The sequence below is a fragment of the Sylvia atricapilla genome, chromosome 28 (assembly GCF_009819655.1).
Source record: "Sylvia atricapilla isolate bSylAtr1 chromosome 28, bSylAtr1.pri, whole genome shotgun sequence".
NCBI classification, from domain to species: Eukaryota; Metazoa; Chordata; class Aves; order Passeriformes; family Sylviidae; genus Sylvia; species Sylvia atricapilla.
Genome location: NC_089167.1, coordinates 4544966 through 4568893, shown reverse-complemented (window position 1 = coordinate 4568893; position 23928 = coordinate 4544966). Strand labels below are relative to the sequence as shown.

Sequence of the window (23928 nt, the reverse complement as noted above, 5' to 3'; positions counted from 1 at the left end):
CCAGTTCTCCAGATTTGCTTCAAATCTCGTTATGCTTGGAAAATTCTGGAGTGCTCCCAAAGGTTGGAAATCAGGAAGAAATAGATTTGGAGGTGGCAGAAAAGTTGTGATCGAACATCCTGTCAAGCCTCATTATAAATGGAATTCAGCTTTCCTGGCTGACTTGGCAGGTCTGAAACACCTGGGAATGATCTTTTTTTGGTGTAAATTGGGAGTTTTAGGGCTCTGTAATGTCAGAAATGACCCCACTTCACCCTGGGTTTCCTGTGCTTCGTGATGGGTTTTAAAGAACTCAAAAAATACTTCCTGTTCAGACAGAACTTTAATACAGAAATCTCTGTAAAATACATTAATTACAGCTCATAAAAAATAACTTCTGGATTTTTACATCCCAATCAAACCCAGGTGGAGATTCCAATCTGTTCTTGGCTCAAATAAAGCGGCAATTATCCAAAGAGGAAGGAAGCTCCATCCATCCTCATCCAACACCACCTCACTCCTCACACTGAGGACTGAAATTCCATCACTTGCATGTTTTGCAGGGAATGGCATCCCCAACAGGGAATTTAAGGATTGTGGAGAGAATCTGGTCCCAAAAAACCTTCCCAGAGCCATTCCCAGTGTGTCCTATTAATTATTTCATGCCCAGCACAGACCTTGAGACCTTGAGGACACAACTTCTCTCCCCAGGGCTTGAGGTTTATTTTTCTCCAGGACTCACACGTGAAGGAGAAATCTCTGTGTTGCTGAGGGCAGGGAGGGCTGGAAAAGATCCAGAAATGGAGCCAACCTCCGCACCCACCCCGCCCCCCCCCCAAAAAAAAAAAAAGTTTGCAATTCCCAAACCTGCAGCAGCCCCAGTTTCTCTGGTCCCAGAGGAGCAGAGGAGCAGCAACCCCATCCTACAGTGCTGGGGGTGCTCAGCAGCTTTGGTAACTTACTCCCAGGTTACACCTCAGTGCAAGTGGTGACTCTGCTCCGCTTCCCTTGTCACCACCAGAGTTCCTGGCTGCCTGAAATCCCAAATCTTTCCAAGCAGCTCTTGGGCAGCTCTTGAGGAGGAGAGGGAGATGGTCTGGGATGTTTTTGCCAAAAGTGGAGGAATAGAGGGATGAATCATCCCTGGAACCTTCAGGTGTCTCACCCAGCTGTGCTCGGGCAGCCTCAGACTCTGGGGTTCATGGGGGGCTTCAGACCCTGCAGGGAAAAGGAGCAGTTCGACGCCAGCAGTTCCAGGGAATCCCTTCCTCAGGGAATTGTTATTCCCACCCTGATTACCTGGGCTGGAGGTGGGGGTTTGCCTTTGGGAAGGGGCACGGGAGGAGCTTTTCTCTCTGGAACCTGGAATAAAATGAGGTTTAAATGTCACTGGGGGTGTCAGAGCAGCTGCAGAACCTCCCCAGCAACCCTCATCCTGCAGCATTTTCCTGCTGGAAACGCCAGGAATTTCCACCTGTCCATGGGCAAGGGGGCAACAAAACACAAATACAAGGGGTCCAGGTCTGTTTCAGAAGACACTGAACTATTCCCAATATTTAAATATCTATACTCAAGCTCACACAGTGAGATTTAAATGTGGTTTATAATTGATACAGGGGGATATTTTATAATTTTAATATATATATATTCTTAATTTTAAAATTTTAATATTATAGTTTATAGTTTACATTTATTTATATATTTTATAGGGTTTTTATATTTAAAATTTTAATATTTAATATTTTTATTTTATATATTAAACTTTATACTTTCTATTTTATATTTTATATTTTACATTTTATGTTTTACATTTTACATTGTCCTGATCCACTTTTCGTGCAGGCAGCACCCTGCAATTGTGTCACCAGAGTGAGGATGGATTTTGCACCCTCATAACAGGGGGGCAGGGGGCTCAAACGCTGAGATGGTGAGTATTTGAGGCAGGTACCCTCTTTTAATTAGAATGATTTCATTTATTAATCAGAAATAGATTAATAATGATTATTCCTCTGGATTCTTCCAAATGTAAGACCCAGCACACCTCTGCCATGCAGGGACTCTCACAGGCACAAAGTTACACCTCATTTAAATTGTGTTTACACCTGAAATCCCTCTTGGTTTCAACTCCAGCTAAAATCCAAATCCAGTTGTGCTTCAGATGCCTTGGAGGATTCCCTGGCTGATGAGGAATATTTGTGCAGTTTAGGATTAGGTGACTCCTACCCTAAAAATCTGTGCTTTGAGCAGCTGGGATTTTAAATTTTTGCTTTAAATCACAGTCAGAAGCTGCAAATACGAATTGGAATCTGATGGGCATGTGGGAAGCTGCAGGGTTGTACTCACAAACTTCTTCTCCAGGTAGGAAGAGCCAGGTTTGGTGGCAGGAACCGGAGGTGGGGGACCTTTGGGCCTCAGGGCAGGCTGGAAAAAACCAGAATATAAAAGACGTTACCCCTCTGTGTACACCCTGTGTGTATCCACGTGTTCCCTGGGAACGTGTAGGTATCAAAGAGCTTTAACGGGCCGAGAGGGTGCAGAGCTCCTGTCTGAGAACACAGAGCCCGCTCTGGAGCTCAGGGATGTCCCTTTGGGATCAGATTGTCTCAGGGGTTTGTAATGTTCCCAAAATCCAGCAGGGAAGCAGAACGTTCCCCAAAAATACTCACACTCTGGCGGTGGGGTTTGTTCTCCTGAGGTGGAGGCACGGGAAGAGCTTTCTTATCAATTACCTGCGGACAGATAACACAAATGAGGTGGAGCTCTAATCTCACATCCTTATCTCACAACTTTATCTCACATCCTTATCTCCCGTCCTTATCCCCGGGTGTCCCTGCCCTGCCTCGGGTCAGGCGGGGACCCAGAGCCCTCCAGCGTTCAGCATTTTGGGAATCTCGTTCTGGGATTCTCAGCACTGCCCCCTCAGCATTTTGGTGATCTCATGGAAGTGCAGCCCCTCTGGCTGATGGTTTGAGTCCTGGGGACAGTCCCAGCTGTCCCTGCTCTCACCTTCTGGGCATGTGGCACCAGCACAGGCTGTTCCCTGCAGCTCTGCTCCTGATCCACAAACACCTGGTTGGTGGCTCCGGGTCCCCTCCTGGGCTGGTGGCTGTCAGAGATGTCACAGCATGGTCAATTTTAGGTAGAAACTGAAGAAAAAAACAGCTGAAGCCCCACCTTACTCCTGCTGGTGTTTTGCACCCATGTCCTTGATTTATTTCTTCCTTTTATTAATTTGGGATTATGAAAGATTTATCAAGAGCTCTATTTCAACTCTTCCATCCCCTCCCAACTGTGGGATTTCGGAAACACCTCCATGAATCTCATGGACCATCTTCTTTCCTTTTCAGAGTCTAATTGCCCTCATCCCCATTGCAAACTCTGCTTAAACCTCTGCAGGGATTTCCTGGCTTTGCTTTGTGGGTTTTGGGTGGATGTGGGAAGGATTTACCTCTTGTGGAAGCCTCGGAAGCGAATGAGCAGCACAGCTGCAACTGCAGTGACAGCCAGGACAGCCAGCACCCCTGCAGCCACTGCAATGCCTGGGAGGGACAGAAACAGTCCTTAAACACCAGGGAAGCAGTCCTTAAACATCAGGGAAACAACCCTTAAACATCAGGGAAACAGTCCTTAAACACTAGGGAAACTGTCCTTAAACATCAGGGAAATGGTCCTTAAACATCACAGAATCATCAAGGATGGGGACAGAAACTGTCCTTAAACATCAGGAAATCACTGAGGGCAGGGACAGAAACAGTTCCTAAAACACCAGGGAAACAGTCCTTAAATATCAGGGAATCATTGAGGACAGGGACAGAAACAGTCCTTAAACATCTGGGAATTACTGAGGGCAGGGATAGAAACAGTTCCTAAAATCTGGAAATCATCGAGGACAGGGACAAAAAGAGTTTCCAAACCGTGTGGCACTTACTGGTGAGGGCTGAGGAGCTGTCACAGTTGGGGGGTGCCCAGCCCTCCTCACACTGGCACTGCAGCTCATGGTCACACACCTGGGGACACAAAGCAGGAACACCCTCAGCTGGGAACACCAGCCACTTCAGAGCTCACAAAGTTTCTGGGTGAGGATGCTGAGGAGTTTTTTTAATCTCTGATAACTGGGCTAAAATTTAGCACAAATATGAGAAGTTTGGGGTGTTAAAGGACAGGCCTGATGTCATGCACCTTTTGCTTTTGCAGTGAAAGCTTCACTACAGAGTTAATCTATTTATCTGTAAGTCTCTGAATGGTCAAATATGAGCAGAATTCTCTTCCTCAAACCAAAGTAAACCTAAAAGAGAAGAGCTGTGATACCATGGCTCAGAGCCTGTGTCCATCTCCTGGGCAAAAATATCAATGTTACATCAAGCGAGATGTCTTTTCATAAAAACTTTTAAACTTTCTGACTCTCCAGATTTGACAGATTCATATCAAGGACTTAAACACTGTCTTCAAGGAGGCCTGAGGCTGATCTGCATCATTTTCTTGGGGTTTTAAAATTAATAATATCAAATGCTGCTGTCTTACAGCATGGCCAGAGCACTTGGCAGAGCAGTTGGTGGATCTGAAGACGTCCTCAGCCTGGACACACTCTCCGTGGCTGCACACCTGCAATGAGAGCAAACCACAAGGATTTGGAGCTTCCAGGAGAGGCAGAGTTTGCACTTTTCCTGTGAGGGGACAGAGAAACAGCTCTGGTAATCTCTCGAACCCTCTTTAGGTGTGGGAGATGAGAGGTTAATTTTCTATGTGGATGTTTTGGAGAAAGGGAAGTGACAGAGATGTGCAGGCATCACTTCTCCAAACTCCAATCCCTCATCCCTCCCTTCCAGGCAGGAATATTCAGGGAAGAGATTGGAAACAGCAGCCCATGAGGGACACCCATGACGGAAATAATTAAATATAATAACAGGTTTATGATCTCCTAACTCCTTGCACAAAGTTGTGCTTCTGCTGCCACACATCTTCATGTCAGTAAAGGGAATGAGGCAGCAGCCAAGCCCAAGGAAATGGGAATGGGGTCAATTCCTGTTTGCTTTGCTGCTGGTTCGGGATAAAAAGTTGGGAAAACCAGATTGGCAGAAGTTTGAGGTCCACTCAGTCCTCCCTGTTAAAAATCTTCCTTGTACAAGAGAGAATTATATAAAAAAGACTGAAACAAGAGAGAATTATATAAACAAGACTGAAAGAGAGGGGAGGATAAAGGAAGAAGTTATTCAGCACTCACCATGCCATTGCCACACTTGGTTCCATCCAGGATCATCCCTGGGTCCTCCTCCCCATTCCGGGGGAAGCTGCCCTTGCAGGAACTGAAGGTCAGCAGGCTCCCCTCCCGAGGCATCTCTCTCCCTCCAGAGCAGTAGAGTTTTCCACACATTCTGTCCCTGGAAGGAGAACAGGAGCTGTTACCCCAAGGACATCTCCCAGCAAAACCCTCTGAGCTGGGCTGGTCTCTCCTGCAGCCTGAATTTCAAGGAAATGCTGGTGTGGGCAGCTTGGTTTGAGCAGCTGATGGGGTCTTAAACACAAATTCATTTACAGAAATGAGCATTTAGCTGCTTTTTTTTCACTTTTGAGGTTCAAATTCACAAAAATCCCTGGAATTCCCTGCACACCCACACACCCATCCTCCCCAGCAGCCCTGCACAGGTCTCTGTGCACACCTTTGCTCTCTCACCTCATGATTTAAACCCACTTTTTTCTAGAAATTATTCTCCACAGTTTACAGACAGGATAAGAAGGAACATGGGGCTGTGCTCTCTTACCTCATGATTTAAGTCCACTTTCCTTAGAAATTATTCTCCACAGTTTTCAGACAGAACCAGACAGAACACGGAGCTGTGTCACTAAAATCGGGTGTTCCTGGTTTCTGTCTGCTAATCTGAGCAGGAATTTCCTGTCTTCCCAAACCCCAGCACATTCCATCCCCCAGGGCTTACTTTTTCTTGCACGGGAGGTGAGTGCCCTGCTCCTTCCTGCAGTACCCGAAGTATGCCCCCCTCTCGTTCATGTGGTAGCAGGAGGCTGCACCATCCGTGGCCTCTGCAAGGAGAAAAGGCAGCAGGATGAGTCTGGGATCTCTGCCTGGCACAACTGGGAATATTCCACCTCCTTCCTTTGCTCAAGAAATGGCTTTTCCCAGTCATGCCCGTGGCTTGCTGGAACTCCAGCCTGGAGAAGGGAAAGCTCTAGGGAGAGCTCAGAGCCCCTTGCAGGGCCTGGAGAGGGACTGGGGACAAGGGCTGGAGGGACAGGACACAGGGAATGGCTCCCCACTGGGAAAGGGGAGATTTAGATGGGATATTGGGAAGGAATTCCTGGCTGGGCTGGAATTCCCAGAGGAGCTGTGGCTGCCCCTGGATCCCTGGAAGTGCCCAAGGCCAGGTTGGATCAGCCTGGGACAGTGGGAGGTGCTCCTGCCATGGTAGGGGTGGCACTGGGTGGGATTTAAATCCCTTCCAACTCAAACCATTCCAGGATTCTATGAAACTCAGAAAGCAGAAGCCAAACCAGTACCAGGTTGCAGGGCAGGGATGGGAACTGGGTGACTTTTAAGATCCCTCCCAACCCAAACCATTCCAGAATTCCCTGGAGAGAGGCTGGGGACAAGGCCTGGAGGAGCATGACACAGGGGAATGGCTTCCCACTGCCAGAGGGCAGGGCTGGATGGGATATTGGGAAGGAATTCCTGGCTGGAAGGGTGAGGAGGGGCTGGGCTGGAATTCCCAGAGGAGCTGTGGCTGTCCCTGGATCCCTGGAAGTGTCCAGGGCTAGGCTGGAGCAGCCTGGGACAGTGGGAGGTGCTCCTGCTCATGGCATTCATGGGATTTAAGTCCCCTTTCAGCCCAAACCATTCCTCAGTTTTAGGAAATGCTGCTTTCAGCAGCATCCGACATACCAAATCTGGCTGTTAATTGGAAGGACAGACATTTCCTCTTTCTGTCTGGCCCAAACCACTTCCCCAGCTCCATCCCAGCTACCTCAGACTTGTTCTGCAAACAAGGATTGCACTCCCCACTTCCCATTTCTCTGTAAGCACAGAGCACTCTGAGCCCTGAGCTCCAGCTCATGAGTCACAACCACTCACAGTGGGAAATATAAAACCCAGCATTAATTATGCTACAAACTGGAGGTAATTTTTATGGATGGGCTGCTCTTGAGGTACATTGATATTTTACATTTTACATTATCCTGACCCACCTTTCGTGCAGGCAGCACCCTGCAGTTGGAGTGAGGATGGATTTTACACCTTCATTACAGGGGGGCAGGGGGCTCAAATGCTGAGATGGTGAGTATTTGAGGCAGGTACCCTCTTTTAATTAGAATGGTTTCATTTATTAATCAGAAATAGAACCATCCCTCTGGGTTCTTACAAAGATAAGACCCAGCACACCTCTGCCATGCAGAGACCCTCATAGTTACACCTAATTTAAATTGTGTTTACACCTGAAATCCCTCTTGGATAAAGCTCCAGCCGCTGAGTTGTACTTCAGATGCCTTGTGGCCCTGGCTGATGGGGAATATTTGTGCAGTTTAGGATTACACAGCCAAAAAGGTGACTCTGACGCTAAAAATGGCTGGGATTTTAAATGGATATGAGGATTTGGAGATGCAGAATTTCCTTCTCTCTCTGCTGTGAGCAAGACAAGATGATTTTCCTGCTGTCACAGGGTACTCACCTGGCCCGAAGGCAGCCTTACACTGGCTGTCCCGGGTGGGGCAGGTGCCCATGTAGCAATATCCCTCCCCAAAGTTGCAGGGGTGCCCGTTGACCCTGAAACGATCCTGGGGGCAGCTGGAGGAGTGGCCCGTGCACATCTCAGCCAGGTCACAGTCGTGTTTCACTGCCCTGCACACCGAGCCCGACTTCTTGTACTGACGGGGGAAAATTGCCACACTCAGCACCCAGCACCTCCACACTGCTCACAAAACCCCCAGCTGGAGGGGGAAAACAGGCAGGAAAATCTTCCCTCACTGCACAGGGTGTGCGAGGAGCAAGAGCTGTGTCTCACTCCATGTTGGATGTGTCACTTCACGGGGGTTTTGCCTCCTGTGCCACAGCTTTTATTACCTGGAGAAAATGGCCAAGCAAAGAAAGGGCTCATTTCTCCAAGGTGGTGGAAGGATGAGGGGCCTGATGGTGGTGGTTTGGGATGGGCTGATGGGCAGTGACAGGGTCTGAGGGAATGGCAGGAGCTCAGGCAGGGTCAGGCTGGAGAGCAGGGAAAGGCTAGATTTTGGGAAAGGTTGGATTTTGGGAAAGGCTCTTCCCCAAGGGGGTTCTGGCACTGCCCAGGCTGCCCAGGGAATGGGCACATTCCCAAATCTGTCAGAACTCCAGGACAGCTTGGACAGCACTCCAGGGATGCCCAGGGTGGGATTTTGAGGTGTCTGTGCAGGGCCAGGAGCTGGATCAATGATCCCACATGTCCGTTCCAGCCCAGGACATTCCATGATTCCATGACAGTGCCCTTGTCAGTGCTGTTAAACACCGGGGATCAGTTCCTGCCTTATCCCAGCAAGAATGAGGGGAAGGGAAGGGGAAGATGAAAGGGGAAAGGGGAAAGGGGAAAGGGGAAAGGGGAAAGGGGAAAGGGGAAAGGGGAAAGGGGAAAGGGGAAAGGGGAAAGGGGAAAGGGGAAAGGGGAAAGGGGAAAGGGGAAAGGGGAAAGGGTCTCACCTGGCAGTTCTCACAGCAGTCCCCATGTGCACAGGCAGCTCCTGAGCTCAGCTTGCAGCTCTCGGGGTCACAGCACTCGTTTGTGCACTCCTGGGACAGAAGCAGCAGTCAGGGCTGGGGACAGAGACACCAAAGCACTGGCCCTGGCTCGGATGGAAATCTGGGACCTGCCCTTGGCTTTGTTGGGAAGCATCTTCCCTAAAACCCCTGGGTTTGGAGGTGGGAGCTGTGCAGGGAACACAAGGTTTGGGCTGAGCCTTGAGGATGGCTTTGTCCCACTCTCAGTTCTTCTGTCACCCCCTCCTGACAAACCAGGACCTTATCTTTCCCAGCACTCTGCATGTCCCCAGACACCCCAGCTCAGCAATTTGATGACCACAATTTCTGCTTCAGCAAGATCTGATCTCAGGGACTCAGCCTGGACGAAGGCCTTTTTGCTTTTCCCAAGGATTATCCCATTGCCAGGTACCTCAGGAGTGCCACAATCACATTCCTCTCCCTTCTCCAAGAATCCATTGCCACAGGATGGAGGAGCAACGATGCTGCTCAGCTCTGGGATGTTGGTCAGGCACCTGGGCATGTCAGCCAGCATGAACTTCTCAAAGCTCTGCAGGCTGCAGGAGCTGAACGCCTTGGGAATCATGGAGCTGTGGTGGGAAAACAGGAGGGTTTATTGTTGGCACAGGCAAGGAGGAGAAACACCCTTTGGGAGAGAGTTGGAACAGGTGACTGAGCCCACAACTCTTGTAACTATTTTTCTAAATATACAAAGTAGTTCTGGGTTGGGTTTTTTGTGGGGGAATATCTGACAACAGCCTGGGATTTTCATCCACTTTTAAATTTATTTTTTTAATAATTCGACTGGAATAACCTCACTGGACAAAAACCACTGCCCCAGTTTGTCCCCACAACTCTTGGGTGCAAACATTTTTTAAATATATAGTGACTAAAGTAGTTTGGGGTTGGGCTTTTTTGTGGGGTTTTTGTCTGGGAATATCTGACAATGGTCTGGGATTTCCATCCATTTTTAATTTATTTTTTTTTAATAAAAACTATTTAAACTATCTCACTGGCCAAAACCCACTCTCATGTGTAAACATTTTTCTAAATATACAAAGTAGTTTTGGGTTGGGTTTTCTGTGGGGGAATATCTGTCAATGGGGCCTGGGATTTTCATCCATTTTTTTAAAAATTTCATTTTTAAAAATAATTTGACTGGAATAACCTCACTGCCCAAACCCCACTTCCCCAGTTTGGAAGCTGCCAGCTTGTCCAAACCCTGTTCTGTTCCCAGCCCTGTTTTCAACCCACCTGACAGTGTCTGTCATGATGCAAATGTCGTCACTGCACGAACAGGCCTCAGTGTCATGGCTCATGCCCAGGTTGTGCCCCATCTCGTGGGCCATCGTGGCTGCCACTGCAATCTCATTCCTGTTGTGGTCCTGGGGAGCCAAGGAAACCTCTTGGTTATTTCCAGGTGCGGGGGGTGTAGGTTATCTTCTTTTCTGTCAGAGCTGGGATTAATTACTTGAGAGACAGAGTTCATGTCTGGACTCAGGTGTTTATTAACTCCTATCTATGTTACAGTCTCACAAGCCGTGAGCTCTAGCTAACAGAGTAGAAAATGGCTCTGTCTCTAGCTCTTTCCAAGGTCTTTTAAGCACAAATTGTCCAATTATGAAATGACACCTAAATTATTTTTACTTTTAACCCAATAACTAACCACCCATGGACCACAATGAGGATTTTTCTACCCAATTAAAAAACACCACCCAGATCTAGGAAGAAGAAGGTGAAAAAGAAGAACTTTTCTACACCCCAACCCCCCCATCTTGCTTTATATATATATTACTATATTCCAAACCCTTACACTCCAAGTTTTGCACCCTGTGATATCACACACTTGTATTCAAACCCCACACCCACAATCCCAGGGCTGTCTCTCAATTTTGGGAGCCTTTTCCACGGCCTCAGGTCAAATGCAGTGTTTGCTTGGGGGTCAGTGCCTGTCAGCATTAAAATCTAAAATTTTAGCCTGTCAGAAAATCTAAACTTCCAACACAGGTGTGCTTTAGAACAAGCAGCAACAACAGAGAAAACAAACAAACAAACAAACAAGACTTTTTTTCTTCTAGTGGAATTGTCCTCATGATGCATGAGGGGTCATGTGATGCTCAATCCATCTTAGCATCTATTTGGGTTATATTTAATTATTTAGTGAATATGTTTATGAAATAGGCATCATGGAGGTGTATGTATGTATCACGTGTTTGCTTTCATTACCCCTCACTTCATTGAAAATAAAATCCCAGAATCCCAGAATGGTTTGGGTTGGAATGGACCTGAAATCCCGTCCAGTTCCAGGGCAGGGACACCTTCCCGTATCCCAGCTTGCTCCAAACCTGGTCCTTGGACACTTTCAGGGCTCTGACTGGCAATTTTTACAGACTAATTATGAACCAGAGAACTGAAAATGCCCTAAACCCAAAAATATTCACAAAGGTTTTTCACTGGCAGAGTGAAAATAAAAACACTGGAAAGCCTTTAAAAATTAAATAAAAAAGGAATCAGACCTGAATAATACCTGCAGAGTATAAATCACTGCAAATGGATTTGAGAAAGGCCAATCCAATCGTGGTGCCTTCAAAGTCCAGGCCTCTGGAAGGAAGCACAAAAAGGCACAAAGTGAGATCCAGGATGGGGCTCTGAACTCTGGAATCTTTTCCAAACCAGGCTGGAGGTTTCGATCCCCAGCTCTGGATGGAATCTCACAGCTAATAAAATATTTAATTTTAAGATCCATGCAAATTTAAAAAAAAAAAAAAAAAAAAAAAAAAAGCAACAATTGAAGAACTTTTTATTTCAATATTTACTTAAATTCTGTGAGGGTTCATCAGATTTAAAGCATTTATTGGAGTGTAAAGAGCTCCAAACGCAGCTCAGAGCTGGGATGAGTCAGGACCTCTGGGCACGAGACAGGAAAGTGAGGTCAGAGCTGGTTTAATTTGGCATTTCCCACATTTTCAGGGAAATTTAATTAATCATTTCCCTCTTAAACCGCATGCTATGACTCTTTAAGTTGTCACACTTTGCTGCAGTCCCCAGGACACTCAGCTTTAGTGAGCAAAACCAGAAGAAGAGTCTTAGATAAGCGAAAAGTTCCCATCCCCTGTTTTTTGCCTAGGAATTGGGAATGGGTGAAATCCAGGTCAGGATTGTGCCACTGATTGGTGACAAATTTTATGGAATAAAAAGCGCCTGGAATGTGTTTTGTGAGCAATTTTTAAAAAATAAAAATGGCCTTGAATGTTTGATGAATGATTTTTAAGGAATAAAAGGGGCCTGGAATGAGTTTGGTGGGTGAATTTTAAGGAATAAAAATGGCCTGGAATGTGTTTGGTGAGTGACTTTTAAGAAATAAAAAGAGCCTTGATTGTGTTTGGTGACTAATTTTTAAGGAATAAAAAGGGTCTTGAATGTTTGGTGGGCGATTTTTAAGGAATAAAAAGGGTATTGATTGTGTTTGGTGTAAAAAGGGCCTTGAATGAGTTTGATGAGCAATTTTTAAGGAATAAAAGGGAAGGGAAGGGAAGGGAAGGGAAGGGAAGGGAAGGGAAGGGAAGGGAAGGGAAGGGAAGGGAAGGGAAGGGAAGGGAAGGGAAGGGAAGGGAAGGGAAGGGAAGGGAAGGGAAGGGAAGGGAAGGGAAGGGAAGGGAAGGGAAGGGAAGGGAAGGGAAGGGAAGGGAAGGGAAGGGAAGGGAAGGGAAGGGAAGGGAAGGGAAGGGAAGGGAAGGGAAGGGAAGGGAAGGGAAGGGAAGGGCTCACGTGATGAGCTGGGCATTGTCATTGCGTTTCCTCTTGAGCAGCTCCGCCCGGCGCCATTTGGAGAAGGCGTCCAGGGTGAATTCCGCATTCCTGCTCAGGGGACACTTGTCCCCATCTGTCCACACCTCCAGCCCAACCAGGGCCACGTGGGTGCTGATGGCTTTATACACCTGCAGCGCAGAATTAATTAATAATTAGTCAATTAAGAACTAATAAAAATTAAACAAAGCCTCATCCTGGTACTTGGGTCAATTTTCCACTCTAATATCCACTCCAGACTTAACAAAGGTTTTCCAAGCTCTGAATTCCAAGAAAGTCTCACCAAATAAACCAGGAAATCTGATTTCCCACCCTATTTCATACACCTTTAAAATGGGGTTAAAAAACTTGAAAATTCCAGCAATTCTGGAAGAATTTTGTCTTGCCAAAGAAATCAAGAATTAATTTATTCTTTTTGAAACAATCGCTCACTTGTCAAGTGATTAGAAAATATCTTAAAATCTTGGTAGAAATAATTAAAACATGAGTATAAATAATTAAATTAGGAGTAGAAATAATTCTTATTTAAAAGTCTCATATCTGAAAGCAAAGAACAGGAGAATAAATTACCATAAAGTTGAGTTTTCATTCAATCCTACATGTAATATCGAAAAATTATGATGTTTACAATAGAAAGAATTTATAAATCACTTGGATTTCCATGGTTTCCAATAGAAAAAAAATTAAATAATTTGGATTTCAATGACTTTCAATGGAAAAAAAAATTTACATAACACTTGGATTTCATTGCCACTTGTTTGCACTCACCATGTTGATGTAGTTGACTATTCCGAATATCCTTTGTCTTATATTTTTAACATCTTCATTGTATTTCTTGTACTGAAAAGGCAAATACGGGGTGTTAGGAAAAGGAGAGGGAAAAGGGGATTTATCAGGAAATAAATATCCCACAGTACATCGATTTACAAACCATGCCAGGTATAAAAAAAATAATATTTTATATTAAAATCATATTTCATCTAAAAATTACACTTGATGTAGGATTTATCAGATGCTGGGTTTCAATATCAGCCCCTTCCAAAACGTGAATTTCTGTGTGGGGTGGAGAGAAGGGGTTGGGCTCAATGATCCTTGTGGGTCCCTTTCAGCTCAAGATATTCCCTTCCAATTCAGGATATTCATTTCCAGCCCAGGATTATTCCTTCCAAATCAGGATTTTCCCTTTAACTCAGGAGATTCCCTTCCAGTTCACGATATCCCCTTCCAAATCAGGATATTTCAACAGGACAAGCACTGCAAAGTCTTTTCTGAATTCTTGTCATCTCCAGGTGGGAATTTTACATTAAATCCCCTTTAAAAATCCCATTTCCCAGCCAGGCTCAGAGTAACCTCATAGCTCTTGCAGGAGCCCAGGAATACAAGCTTAAATACCCTGGAAAATTCCTGTGGAGCTGATCAAACAGAAAATAATAATTCCAAAACTCACCAAAGCTTTGTCTGCAACGACGTAGAGCTCCAGATACTTCCTCGCTTTCAGATAGGATCTCATCTGAAAGAATAATTTATTTTAAATTACTTTTAAGAGCATTTCCAACCCCAACCTCTGCAGTTTCAAAGCTGTTAATTAATTATTGAGAAGATTTCTTTGGGAAGGTCATTCAGAAGAGACTGCTTTGGGGTTTAAAAGATAAGAAGTAGGCTGGCGATTGAAATTTTAATTCAGATATGGAAGGTAAAATAGATATTCATGGGTATTTAGGTGTTAAAGGTGCACAGATGCACTGGGTTAATAAAGGCAGGAGGGTTTAACTCAACTGAAACCTCGGATTTGGAAAGTTTTGTTCAGGTTTTTAAGATCTGACCCCACTTCCCTGTGTTTAAACGGCTTCTTAGAGGAGGTGCCACCAGACTGAGTGGCATTTGTGCTATTTTAGAGTTTTCCAATGACAACAAATTCTTTTTTTTTTTTTTTTTTTTTTTTTTTTTTATATGGCACAACCATACCCTTACCTCTGGGCTGTTGCTGGATTTGAAGATGTCGTTGATGGGGTCACTGGAGTCCTGCTCCCAGGAGTTGTTGACCAGCCCACAGGTTTTGATGGGCTCTTGTTTCAGGGCCTCGTATTTATAAACCACGTGTTCATCCCTGTCTGAGGCTCCCAGGGGCTCGATGAGGAACTTCTGGCCATGGGTCTCAAAATAGCCACTAAAAAATGAGTTAGAATGTGAGGTTTTGGATCAAGGCATCTTTTATCCAGAGTATACAGACCCTGGGAATATTCCTGCAGCCTGAGGCAGCGTGCAACACTTTGGAAGCAGAAATTAATTAATTACTGAGTCAATGGGAAGATTTGGGGACTCTTGGTCAAAGAGAAGCTGGGTTAGGAATTAATTTGATTTAAATTTGGGGGGGTTTGTGCTGACAGAAGTAGTTGAAAAGTGGATTTTGTTCCAATAGGAAATTCAAAGATGTTTTCATCCCAATTTGAGGTAAAAAACTGAAATATTGTAAGGAACTAAGAGTCACTATTTTTCTTCTGTCTCCCTCTGTTTTTCTTTGGGAAGCAAATTTCCAAAGCCTGAATAAAAGCTCACATGACTTCTTTCCATCCTGATTCTTTCCTGTTGGAACAGTTATCCCAGAATTCTGCTCTTGGGGCCCAACCCCATCTCACCTCAGCCCTGTGCAGGTGCTGATGCTCGCCACAGACTCAGCATCCCCCTCCACGTGGCCTCCATAGTAACAGTGATCCTGGTGGGAACAAAAATTCCAGGGTCAGGTTGGGGTGTCCATGGACTCCACTGGGTCCAAGGATTCCAGAAAACAAATAAAAGTATCTATAAGTTACCATAAACTGCACTATTGAAGAAGTTTCCCATTAGGAGATGCTCAAAGAGAATTTTAAAGGTTCATGGCCATTTTCATGTTTGCTGTAGACCCATTATTTTTATCCTTTGACACACAAATTGTGACAAAAGCCAACAATTCTGGGTTCTGATCAATGCACAGCACAGAAAAATAAGAATATTCCCACTCCCTGCTCCAAATGAAGCACACACTGCTGGGCTGTGATCAATTAAAGTCCACAACAAATGGTTTCCTTGAGCCCAAATTTCAAAGAAAGGCTCTTTAATTACCCAACAAATAAATTCATTAATTTCAGTGAAATTAAAATACAGGTATTATATTAAACCTGGGTAGGGGAAACAGTTTTGGGACTTAATTGGCTTAAGGATTGAAGGTTTCTCTTTCTGTGTTTAAAGAGACTTCACAGTCACTGAGGGGTTTTACCCACAGCATTTTCCTGAATTCTTAAGAATCTCTATCCAAACATTCATTCCCTGGGCCTTTTGTTGTCTGGTGGATTTTGGTTTAACTTTATCATTTATTTGTCTTCTACCATGAAATGTCAACTTTATTATGGGTATAAAGACATCCATGAAGGGAAAGTTACTGGGGAAAAGCGGAGGATTTATCTCCTTCCTTTGGGGATACAAGAGGAAAAACTCCTGATCACAGTCCAATATTCCCAGGGTAGGAATTCCCAGTTCAGCACAGGTAGGGTTATTTGAGTCTGTCTTTATCCAGGTTTTTCACAGGGTTCATTCAGAGACTGGAAATAATTGGAGCAACAAGAAAAAAAAAAAAAAAAATCCACCACCCCAGAGCTATTTATGCACAATTATTTCATTCAGAATCCTCCCAATCTCTCTTAACTAACAAAATTGGACTTGGAATTCCAGATTGTGTTGTTCAAGCACATCTCATGGGCCTGGAGGAGAACTTTGGGGAAGATCAGCGCACAGCGAATTAAAGAATCCCTTCTGCAGCAAGTGCCGCTTGTCCGCAGGAGCAGAAGCGATTTGCCGGGGCTCAGGAGGCAGCCGGGCTCAGCCGCCCAGAGCGTGCCTGGAAACGTGATCCGGGAGGAAATGGGCCTTTATCAGGCTGGGGATCTGCCTGGGATCGGGGCACAAATCAGCTCCCGGGGCTGGGCAGGAGGAGCAAAGTCTACACGGAAAAGTCGGGAGGCTGGAAGCTTTGGGATGGCCCCGGCTCCCGACCAAAGGCTGGGATTAGACCCAGAAATTGTTCAGCAGCCACTGTGGTGGTGCCTTCCTGGCAACCAAATCGTGGAGCCGGTTCCCAACAAGCACAAGTGACCAATCCCAACTTCTCGGTTTCTTCAGAACCACCCTAAATCCAGGCTTCAAACCTGGACTTCAAAACTTTCCTTTCTGTCTCATATCTTCCATTATCTCATACATCCATTAATCCCCTGTGGACCTCAAGATTAGAAGCAAAAGGGAAAAAATATTTTCCTGTGTTCTCTGTCCCTTCAGAGCCACCCTAAATGGCTTCGAACCTGGATTTCAAACCTTTCCTGTCTCATTTCTCCTGTTATTTCACAAATCCATGAATCTACTGTGGACCTCAAGACTGGAAGCTAGAGGGGAAAATGATTTTCCTGTGTTACCTTGATGCGAGGAGTTGTTGTTATTTGTCGGCCGTCAGCAGAATAAAGCGTTTCAGAATAATCCGCAGCCAGGAGATTCCTGCAGGGAGCCAAGCACAGATGTTATTCCGAGGGAATTGTTGCCGTGTAGAAATGAGGTGGTGACGTACCACACGGAGTATGGGGGGAATTCAAACAATTACTCAGGTTATTCTTAGTATCGGAGAAACTCGGGAATCAAAAGCTGCAGGGAGGGGGAATTCTGCTTGTTCATAAATCCTGACTCAAACAAAGAGGCTTTCCTAAAAGGAGAAAGCAATTAAAGCCTGGGATGAAAACATTGCCTGGCAGATCTGGGTGCAAATGTATAATTACATACTGATTTTTTTTTTTTTTTTTTTTTCCCCCTTTTAACGTCTTCCTGGAAGCAGCACATCTGCAGTGACTCTTGTTTGGGCAGCTCTTCCACTTCCACAATTCCATTTCTCTTCAAAGCACAGGATTTAGTACATCATTTCACTCCCCCCTACTCCAAATATTTGGATTAGATTAAAATGGTTAATTACAGCCTATATTTAACATGAATTATTTTTGGCACCACTGTATTTGCACAGTCTCTGGAAATTCACCCATTAACCCAGACCTACAGAAGCATGTGTTAATGCTCTTCTGGAGCCAGACTTTCAATTTCCAGGAAGATTTTGTCAATACCAGGTTTATATTTGGTTACTCCAGGTCCAAGAGAAATAGTGCTAAGGTATCTGTATCAACGTATCTATATATCTATATATCTATATAGATATTTATCTATATATAGATACACACCTATTTATCTATTTGTTTATTATTTATCCATCTCTATATCTATCTATAATACAGGGATATATGAGTATAGAACCACAGAATGATTAACGTTGGAAAACACCTCCAAGATCATCGAGTCTGTCCCAGAATTGTGGAATGGTTTGGGTGGAAAGGGACCTGAAAGCTCTTCCAGTTCCATGGGCAGGGACATCTTCCACTATCCCAGCCTGGCCTTGTACATTTCCAGGGATCCAGGGGGCAGCCTCAGCTCCTCTGGGAATTCCATCCCAGCCCCTCCCCACTCTCACAGGGAAGAATTTCTTCCTGATGTTTCATTTAAACCCTCTCTCACTCAGTTTAAAACCATCCTCCTTGTCCTGTCCCCTCAGGCTACAATTCTATAATCCACAGACTCTTCATGGCCACAGAAAACTTGTGAAATAATAGAAATCTATTAAATACGTATTGGATTTAACAATTTGGGAAAGAAATGGGGGAGCAGAGGTAGCAGGAGGGGAAGTCCCTCCATCATGGCAATGCCTCACTCCAAGCACTTATTCCAAATTCCCAAAACAGCGACAAGATTCTTTCTTTTCCCTTTTCTTTCCTTGCCATTGGGCTCTAATTTTCTTTCATTTTTGGGCTCTAACTCCTTTGGCATCCTGAACACCTTGCAGTGGCTCCCAGAGAGGAATAAGGGTAGAGCTGTGTCATAGTAGGACATGAAACGAAGATGAGAGACTCTAAATATTTCAGAAGGCAAAGAGCATAGAAAAAAAGGCTTTTATTGTCTAATTTTTACTACCTTTTATAAGGTGTTCTGATACAGACTTAACATGATTGGTGAATAGAAACCTCCTTAATTCCACTGGTTAAAATAGAAAAACAGCAGAACACTACCTGGAGAAAGATTGTTTTGAGAAAGGAGAGTTGTTTGCCGAGATTGTTTTTAAGAAGAAATTTTCTTGAGAATTTTTTCCTTGGGGAAAAATTAGCAGCTGCTAGCAGGCTAAATTTTTTTTTTTTTAGATTTAGAAATATCAGGCCCACAGAGCTGTACTGAACCTACCGATTTTTTTGGAGCTGCAGCACCACTTCCTCCCCATTGGCTTTGATCCCGTACTTCACTGATTCATCGTAATTGCTCTGCAAACAGATTTCAGTGTCAGAAAATGCTCCTGGCCTCACCAGTGGTGTTATTGGAATGCCAGCCATGTTCTTTTCCTCCTCTTCTCACCAAAAACAAGGATGCTGACAGGAGCAGGATAAGCAGGAGGTCACTGTGTTTGAGGGGTTTTAATTAGAGGAGCAAATTTGACTTGGCAAATTAATTTCTACCTCCAAAATCCTACGTGAGGAGATGTTTGGGTTCAGACACTTCCAGAGCACCCTCTGGAATTGCACAGACTTGATTATTGGTTTCATTTAATCCAAATTAAAGTGTCCACAGGTTATTAATGAATAATTAATACTCAAGTTATTAATGAATTATTAAAAACAGGTGATTAATTAAAGTTGAGTAGTATCAAAGCTCACATCTTTGCAATGACTCAAGTTCAGAAGAGCCACGGGTGGCCTGAGGGGTTCCTTAGCTCCTCTTCACTCAATACCGCGTTGCTTCTCCACATTTTTTCATTTGGAAGAGCAAATGTTTGTCCAAATTCTTACCCTTGAAACCCAAGGATGTTTTTGCTCCAGAAATCCTTCCCCATTCTCCCAGGATCACCCAAGGAATGATTTCCTTTCCTACCTCTGAGCTTGTTCCTGCAGCTCTCCTGTGCACCACATGCAGTTTCTGTGGATAAACTATTTCATGCTGCTTGGCCCCAGAAAACTTCCAACTGCTGCTCCCTGGGGATTGATGAAAATGCAATTTTAGTTAATTGAACATCCATTTTCATGGCTGGCCAGGTGATTCTTTTGGGGTTCTTGCAGCACCTCATTCTCCCCTGCTTTGCCTCCATCGTGTGACCCAACACCAGAGGTTTACACATCCTGGATTTTGGAGGAGCTGCCCCTCCCTGGCTGCTTCCAGGTGTCCAAACATTTCCTGCAATTCCCTTTATGTTTCTTCTCCTGAGCTCTGAGCCGTTCAAGTCCCAACAGGCCAGCCCAGCCATGCCAGTGCAGCCTTTTCCCTCTGACCTAAATTAATGGATTTGGGTTTGTGGAATGAGCCATCCATCTCTAAACCTTATCACATGGCAGACAGGCCCAGACTGCCACTGCATCAGCAAATAAACTTACACAATACAAGGTTTAAAACAAGATTCCTGCTTTGGGAGCCTTTGGTAGGCAAATAATTGTGGCAGAACTTTAGGAGAGGGTGGTAATAAATAATTGCAATTTTTACCTCTTGAATGGGTTAAAGGAACGACAGTAGAAGGGTGGGAGAGGCATTTGGACGTGGCCAGGTAAAAAAATAATGGGAGATAGGCAAGAAATTAGGAAAATACTGAAGGTACAAGGAATGCAGGAGGTTCCTTAACTCCCAGAACCCATTTTGAGTGGTCTCTCAAGGTCTGCAGTGGCTGTAAAGAGCCGAGTGAAGAAATTCAAGGCTGATAAAAAGAATTTATTTTTGTTTTCTGCTCTGAAGCTCAGCAAATGCAGAGCAAAGTTAATTTGGGGTCTGCCCTGCAGGGATGGGCACACTCTGGGGTTCATCCTGGCAGCTGAGGGCCAGATTTTGGGAAAGCAGGGTGGGACAACAGATGTGTTGGTTTCCACCAAGGCAACAGCAGGTTTTAGATACCCCTGAACTCTTCAATCTCCTACAAAAGGAAATTTCATCTGAATTGGTAAATTCTTGGGGTCCTGTATTTAAAAAATAAACTAACAACAACAAGAAAACCCCTAAGCTGTCCAGAAAGCCAAAAAACCCCACAAAAACCAAGGAACAGAGCACCTCCCATGGTAATTCCTGCCCCAGGGCCAGGTTTTTCCAGGAGAGAGGCCTCCAATTACTGTAATTTTCTCTCTGGAGCAGGAGAGCACATCCTAATGCAAATTGTTGCAGTAAAACAAACAGATCCATTATTTCATCACTGATTTATTTGATTCAAACCTTTCCAAAAGTAATTGCAAGGCAAAGCTGGTATCTTGATAAAGATGTTGATTTAATGGTGCAGATGGATCCTGTGTCAGCTGAGCTGTTACACCGAGCACGTGCTGGGAGCAGCTACCAGGTGTAACTTTACTACTGCCACTCACAATGCTGGTTTATGGGTTTTTTTAAGCAATCAATTATGTTTATTAAAAAAAAAAAAAATCTGCTGCTTTTCCAGATTTCTCTCCACAGGCCTCAAATGTGTCCTTGTGTTGTAATCCCAGGAATATTCCAGGCCTCTGGGAACAGAGATCCCCAATTTTATCTTTCCACACCCTTTGTGCAACTCCAGGCCAGAGAGTTCAAGTTAAGGCGAGGTTGAAAGGGCGGCTCAGGACTAAACTCATCCCTTCCCTGCAGTCTGATCCAGACAGAATCTCGAGGAAAACTGGTTGGTTTTGTTTGGAATGAATCCTTTCTTCGAGGGAGTTTTTTTAATCAGTGCATTGTCTTTGCTACCTTCAGGCTTTGTCTCGAGCTTTGAAGGAGGAAAGGAATTCCTTGGGCCTCGTACAACAATTTGTAATAAGGAATAAATAATTGTGTGCTTTTCTAAGGGCCTCAACCAGAAAAAAAAAAAATCATCATGAGGGAGAATTTTATTGACAATGAGGTTGTGGTTTTGTCAAGGGAAAAAAGATAACACCTTAACGATGTGCACATTTTTAGATATTTTTAGATATTTTGCACAAAGATACAAATGATAAATTTGTGCCTGAATGCTAACTATATGTTTAATTATGGATATAAATCCTGTGCTTGTTTGTGCAGGCCAAGCCTTGAAAAATTCTGTTCCCTTTTGACAGGAATTGAAAGAAATTGTGGGGGAAAAAAAGTGAGGTCTGCTCAGGTAGAGCCACTTGATATAACCTGAAGTACCATGCAGATAAATTCATTTAATTTAAATCAGGTAATATTGTAATGGAATACTTTAAATCAGGTAATGTTGTTATTGAATTCATGCAAAATCTGGGGTTTTTGTGGTCAAAATGCTGATAAATTTGTGTGATTGGGTAAATTGGCCTCTCACTTGCAGGGTAAATATTGCTTTAGTGGCTCACAAAACCAACCAGTTGTGGGTCTTTAAGCAATTTACAGCCACTTTTCAAACAAGTAAATGCTGCTCTAATGACAAAATTATAGAGAATTGCTTGGAACAGAAAATCCCAGATACCCCAATCTCCATTTCCCAATGGCTTTAACTTGCTCTTCCTCCCTATTATCTACCAGTTAATAATTAAAAATTCATACAGCGTTATCCATAGCAAAAACAGGTAAAGGGCTAAAACAAAGGAAAAAGAAAAGTGCAGTACCTTGTTGGAGGAAACGCAGGAGAAGAGCAGAAATGAGGAGGATTTTCATGCTGTGGGGTGGCCAAGGCTGCGTGGGGTGGGAATGTGGCGTTCCCAGCCCGGGAGCTGCTCTGGGCTCTGAGTGAGAGGCAGGGACGGGTTCAGCTTTATTCCTGCTCCTGCAGGAGGAAGTGTTTGCTCAAGGTGTTGCACAATACCCAAGTCACAGAAAGTTACAGCAAGGGGAGTTCCTGCTGCTCGGGTCGTGCCCCAAACATCAGGATTGGGATCGATCACTGCTTCGGGATCACTTCCCTGAAAACGGGGGAAAGAGAATGAATTGCATCAATAAATCGATAAATCAATAAAGCAAAAAATCAATAAATCAATAAATGTGGGGGTTGGAGCTGTCATTGATTTACAGAACGGTTGGGCTGCTCCTAATTCCATCTGTCCGTGGTCTGGATGATAAAAGCTGGAATAAAACCAGTTGAATGTCAAGGAATGGGAGAGTTCTCGGGAAGTTTGGGGTAAAACAGGTCAGCAGGGCTGGAGGTGTGCTTTAATTCTGAGTATTTACCCCTGAATCTGCTCAGTGAATCACTGACAGAATAAACACTGAACAGAGCCTTTGCTGCCCTGTCATCCCTGTTAGTAATGTTTGCTTCGGGCTCAGGTGATTAAATAAAGGAGGCAGAACAGTGAATGATCCAGGTGAGCTCTGTCCAATAATATTCCAAAATCCTCCGACAGAAAATGACCCCATTGACTCAGTTCTTCTCTTCTGACTCAAGAAAGGAGTAATAAAATTGCTCAGTCCACTGGTGTCAATACAGAGCTGCTTTAGAGAAGGTGAACTTTTCATGGGTTAAAATTGGAGTTACAGAGAACTGGAATGAATCATCTGGGTATGAATTAATATTCATATATGACAATGTCAGCAATACACATGGCACACTAATTTATATATTCATCATTTATGTAATAAATTAGTAAATATAAAATTATGCTAATAAATGAGTAAATATATCTATATAAATCTACAGGGGAATTATACTGCCATTAAAAGTAAAATATATAAATATAAAATTATATAAAATTATTAAAAATATAAGCATTAGTAAATAACTGCTTCTCTGTTGAAAAGTTCTGATTTTCTAAATATTTTAAAGCCAAATTTTCCTCTTAGACTTTTGCCAGATCTCTAGACATTCTGGGACAGATTGAGAGCTGCAAACAGATGGGGGTTTTTTAAGTGTAGGGTGGTGCTAATTTTTGGCAGCTGCTTGTTTGGGACACTTCAGTCAAATATTTCAACTCCTCTTGCCATCCCAGATTATTAAAGAGGCCTCCATGGAAAGAATTTGGGAAGGATTTGGACATCTGCCCACCCAGGTGATTGCTCATCTGGTTGCTCAAAATCAGACAGGAGCCCTGTCATTAAATTTAGGTTGGTGCCCTTAAATTCTGTGGAGATGGAGGGTGGACAATTCAATGTTTTAAACGTTCTATGAATAAAAATAAGCTGGGCATTCTTAGACTGCATCCTCACCTCTCAAAAAAAAAAAAAAAAAAAAAAAAAAAAAAAAAAAAAAAAAAAGTTAAGAGAAATCACTATGAACAATTGGTTTTAAAAACAAGTGGCTGCTGACCAAGCATTGATCTCAGCTCATTCTCTGTGCATGATGCAGGTGAAAATGATGTGTGACCGTCCCCATCTCCTGAGTTAATGCCTGTGCTTTCCAGCAGGATGGAAGGGAGAGTTCCATCCCAACAAAGGGCTGGCAG

The 23928-nt window shown here is 44.1% G+C and overlaps 1 protein-coding gene across 1 annotated transcript; it reads right to left on the bottom strand.

Annotated features, from left to right (window-relative positions):
- Nucleotides 1-303: 303 nt before the first annotated feature.
- Nucleotides 304-22244, bottom strand: LOC136372508 (zinc metalloproteinase-disintegrin-like NaMP). Its single transcript, XM_066337105.1, has 24 exons — nucleotides 22162-22244; nucleotides 19490-19590; nucleotides 18809-18885; nucleotides 16957-17035; nucleotides 15154-15230; nucleotides 14489-14684; nucleotides 13965-14027; nucleotides 13286-13357; nucleotides 12479-12648; nucleotides 11227-11311; nucleotides 9965-10095; nucleotides 9123-9300; nucleotides 8654-8743; nucleotides 7653-7848; nucleotides 5913-6015; nucleotides 5201-5357; nucleotides 4501-4581; nucleotides 3908-3986; nucleotides 3428-3518; nucleotides 2986-3085; nucleotides 2646-2708; nucleotides 2323-2400; nucleotides 1279-1341; nucleotides 304-1197 (listed from the first exon to the last, which is right to left on the bottom strand). Exons 1-24 carry the CDS (start codon nucleotides 22208-22210, stop codon nucleotides 1165-1167), a joined length of 2412 nt encoding a protein of 803 aa, XP_066193202.1. The 5' UTR covers nucleotides 22211-22244; the 3' UTR covers nucleotides 304-1164.
- Between the last annotated feature and the right edge of the window lie 1684 nt (nucleotides 22245-23928).